At 45.3% G+C, this 3,626-nt stretch overlaps 1 protein-coding gene across 1 annotated transcript; it reads left to right on the top strand.

Moving 5' to 3' along the window:
* Positions 1 to 392: 392 nt before the first annotated feature.
* adra2c (adrenoceptor alpha 2C) lies at positions 393 to 3,228 on the top strand. The gene is made up of 2 exons (XM_034886985.1): positions 393 to 2,077; positions 2,819 to 3,228. The coding sequence occupies exons 1-2, from the start codon at positions 763 to 765 to the stop codon at positions 2,923 to 2,925; spliced, it is 1,422 nt and encodes a 473-aa protein (XP_034742876.1). The 5' UTR covers positions 393 to 762; the 3' UTR covers positions 2,926 to 3,228.
* Positions 3,229 to 3,626: the final 398 nt, after the last annotated feature.

Genomic DNA, 3,626 nt, shown 5'->3' with positions numbered 1-3,626 from the left:
TTAAGAGCTCCTGCTGCTGACTTTTCATATTAAAAAGGACGTGAGCACGCTCTCCATACTGAGACAGACCTTCAAAAGTCAAATCAGCACAGTGTCGCTGATCCCATAAATCTAATAATGCAGATAAACTGGACAAGAAGCAAGCGCTCCAGCTGGAGCAGCAGCAGCAGCCTGATCCTACTAAATATGACCAAATAAACGATCAACTAGATGCAAAATACTTTAGTATAGCAGCATATTTATTTGCTTGCGTATTTTACCGTTTTCGACTGTCCTCCAATAGTCGCCCTCATTTATCACCTCTCCGTGGCGAAGCGGGTCCCTGCTAGTTTTTTCTGACGTAAAAAAAAGAAAAAGACCTAAAAAGACACGTGGTTGTTACAAACCTCTCTCAGGACACAGAGGGGACGCGGAGGTGGAGAGATGCGGGCGCGCTCGGGATGGGAGAGGACGCGTTGAGGAGGCAGCCCGCTCTCTAACTATGGACATTCTGTCTTCTAGTTTTTGGAATAAGGACTTAAAAGACTTTGCACATTGCGTTGTCCCTCTCCCGCTGCGTCTCTCTCTCTCTCTCTCTCTTCTTCCAAAGAGACTTCCAAGCAGGAGATGGAAGATCGCAGGTGAGGAGAAAAATGCAATTTGCAGCAGATATCTGTAGTACATATATGCTGAGATCCTAATGGGAAATTTCTACAGTTTATTTACGCACATTTTATTTTTTTAATAAGATAAGATAAGATAAGATTAAAAAAAAGACTTAAAATGGATTTCTTAAATAGCTCCAGCCTGGAGGACGGGATACTGGTAGAAAATATCTCCTCTAATTCTACCTCTCAGAGCCAGTACAGCCAGATCGCTATCTGGGCTCTGGCCGGACTTGTCAGCTTTCTGATTTTGTTTACAATAGTCGGGAACGTCTTGGTTGTAATCGCCGTTTTAACGAGCAGAGCTCTGAAGCCACCTCAGAATCTGTTTCTCGTCTCTCTGGCCAGTGCGGACATACTGGTGGCCACCCTGGTCATGCCCTTTTCTTTGGCAAATGAACTCATGGGCTTCTGGTTTTTTGGCAAAATTTGGTGTGACATCTACCTGGCTCTGGACGTTTTGTTCTGCACCTCTTCTATTGTTCACCTGTGCGCTATTAGTTTGGACAGGTACTGGTCAGTGACACAGGCGGTCGAGTATAACTTAAAGAGAACGCCTAAAAGAGTGAAAGGGATGATTGTGGTGGTGTGGCTGATCTCAGCGGTCATCTCCTTTCCACCGCTGATATCAATGGACAGGAGCAGCAGCGAGGCCAGTCCCCAGTGTATCCTGAATGATGAGACCTGGTACATCCTCTACTCCAGTCTTGGCTCTTTCTTTGTCCCCTGTCTCATCATGATCCTGGTCTATATTCGGATCTACCAAGTGGCAAAGACAAGGACCAGAAGTATGTCGGAGAAGAAGAGGGACGTGGACTCGCCGCTGGAGAATGGGATGGACCAAGCCGAAGCAGGCAGAGGAGGGTCATTAAAGTCCAACCGGGACGAGAGCATGAAAGAGCAGGACCGCAAGAATGGACACTGCAAAGAGCAGGCAGTCCAATCCCCTCTGGCCAATGAGCCCAAACACCCACCGACAGACCAGGACGACGACTTCGACGACAGCAGCTCGTCAGACGGGAAGCCTAAGAAGAGTTCCAGTTCCTCCAAACATCACCGTGACGACATAAAAGACAGGAAGTCCAGCTCCGCCTCTAAATACTCCAGCAGGAAGTCGCGTGCCAGCTCCAAGTCTATGGAGCTGTTCTCGTCTCGCCGTAAACGCCGGAGCACCGTCAATCGGAAGAAAGTTTCCGCCGCTCGGGAGAAGCGCTTCACCTTTGTCCTTGCTGTTGTCATGGGCGTTTTTGTCGTTTGCTGGTTCCCGTTCTTTTTCTCCTACAGCTTGTATGGAATCTGCCGGGAGCCGTGCGAGATCCCAGAGACGCTGTTCAAGTTCTTTTTTTGGATTGGCTACTGTAACAGCTCGCTAAACCCCGTCATCTACACCATCTTCAACCAGGACTTCCGCAGAGCCTTCCAGAAGATCCTCTGTAAGTCATGGAAACGCTCTTTCTAAGTGCTCCCTGCATGGATAGGGTTGTAATAGACAATTTAGCCTGCAGACAAATTCAAACTATTCTGTGATGTGCTATGAAGTGGTGGGAAGGGGGGGGGGGGGTCTTCAGGGATTGCGATATGAAGGGATGATTAAACTAAAGTGCAGAAAAGGGGTTCAAAATAATACAAGGAGGCTTCTTTTGGACTCTGATGTTGGGCTTAGGCTCATTTCCCACTCTTCATTGACTTCGTCTCTCTTCACTGAAGTACATTAAACTGACTCATAACAGTTCCCGTGATGCATGCACGCAGGACCTAGGACTTCCACTGGCTGCACTTGGATGAACTTTACAAGAGGCGAAGCGTTTACAGACACACTTGATTTATAATGCAACCTTGTTCACTGAATATAATGCGAAGGCCTTGACAATCTCCACACAACCATTGCTTGTGATATTAGTGGGCGTCTATTTTCTCTCTCTCTTACTCCCCCTATTTTCGCTACCTTTCTATCACGTCACTCTCTCAACACAAGGACCAATGGGACCAAGGGGCTTCTTGCTTACTGTTTCAGAAGCAAAACAGTTTCACAAAAAAAAAAGAAGAAGAAAAAAACGCAACAACAAAAACTGTTTGTGTGGGGCTCAAAAATGACTGAACTGGGAGATGGATTGGAAATTTTTTATCAGGACGTGTGTTTTTGTGTGAACTTGTACATGTGGCTCTGGATACAGTGGCATGTACTATAGACTGGCATCACGAGCAATTGGCTCTCCCAGACATGTGTTCACATCTTCCACTCCCCTCTGAGAAAAAAGATGGAATACAGAGGTACTGCTGAGGTGTGTGTGTGTGAGTGTGAGAGAGAGTGTGTGTGTGTGTGTGGAAGAGCAAGAGAGGACAAAGTGCAAGAGCAAAACTGTGTGTTGATAAAATGAGCTGGAGAGTTTACAACATCTTATCCAAAATGCTAATTAGTGATTATGTGTGTGTGTGTGTGTTGATGAGTGTGTGAGTGTTCCTGCTTAAATGGCCTGATTTCCTTTGGTCAAGTGTCTTTCTATTTTCTTTCACACATCTTTTCTCTACCGTACAGCCACAAAAAGTACTTAGCTACAGAAAAAGCAAAACACCGGATCACTCTGTTCTAATGTCTGACACACACACACACACACACACACACACACACACACACACACACACACACACACACACACACAGTTACATTTTAAGCATTTACGGCCAGAAGGGCTAATGCTTTTTGTTCTTCTTCTCTTGTGTAAATACTTGAAGACAGTAGAGTATCATTGTGTGGTGCCTCATATTAATTTGTATAATGAACAACGCTTTAAAAGTTTTCCTGTGACACCGACCTCTGTCCTTTTCTAAAAGAGCAAGTGTTGATCTCCATGCTTTGAGCACATTCAAACGATCAAATAAAGAGATTACTAACTGAATAGAATTGAAAGAGTGCATGACTGCATTCTTCATCAATGTTAAGTCTTGTATGTACCTTTTTATACTGTTGTGCCACTGTTTAAT

This window comes from Etheostoma cragini, chromosome 2 (assembly GCF_013103735.1).
Source record: "Etheostoma cragini isolate CJK2018 chromosome 2, CSU_Ecrag_1.0, whole genome shotgun sequence".
NCBI lineage: Eukaryota > Metazoa > Chordata > Actinopteri > Perciformes > Percidae > Etheostoma > Etheostoma cragini.
Note: the sequence above shows the minus strand (reverse complement) of the source record. Positions and strands in the feature narration are given on the sequence as shown.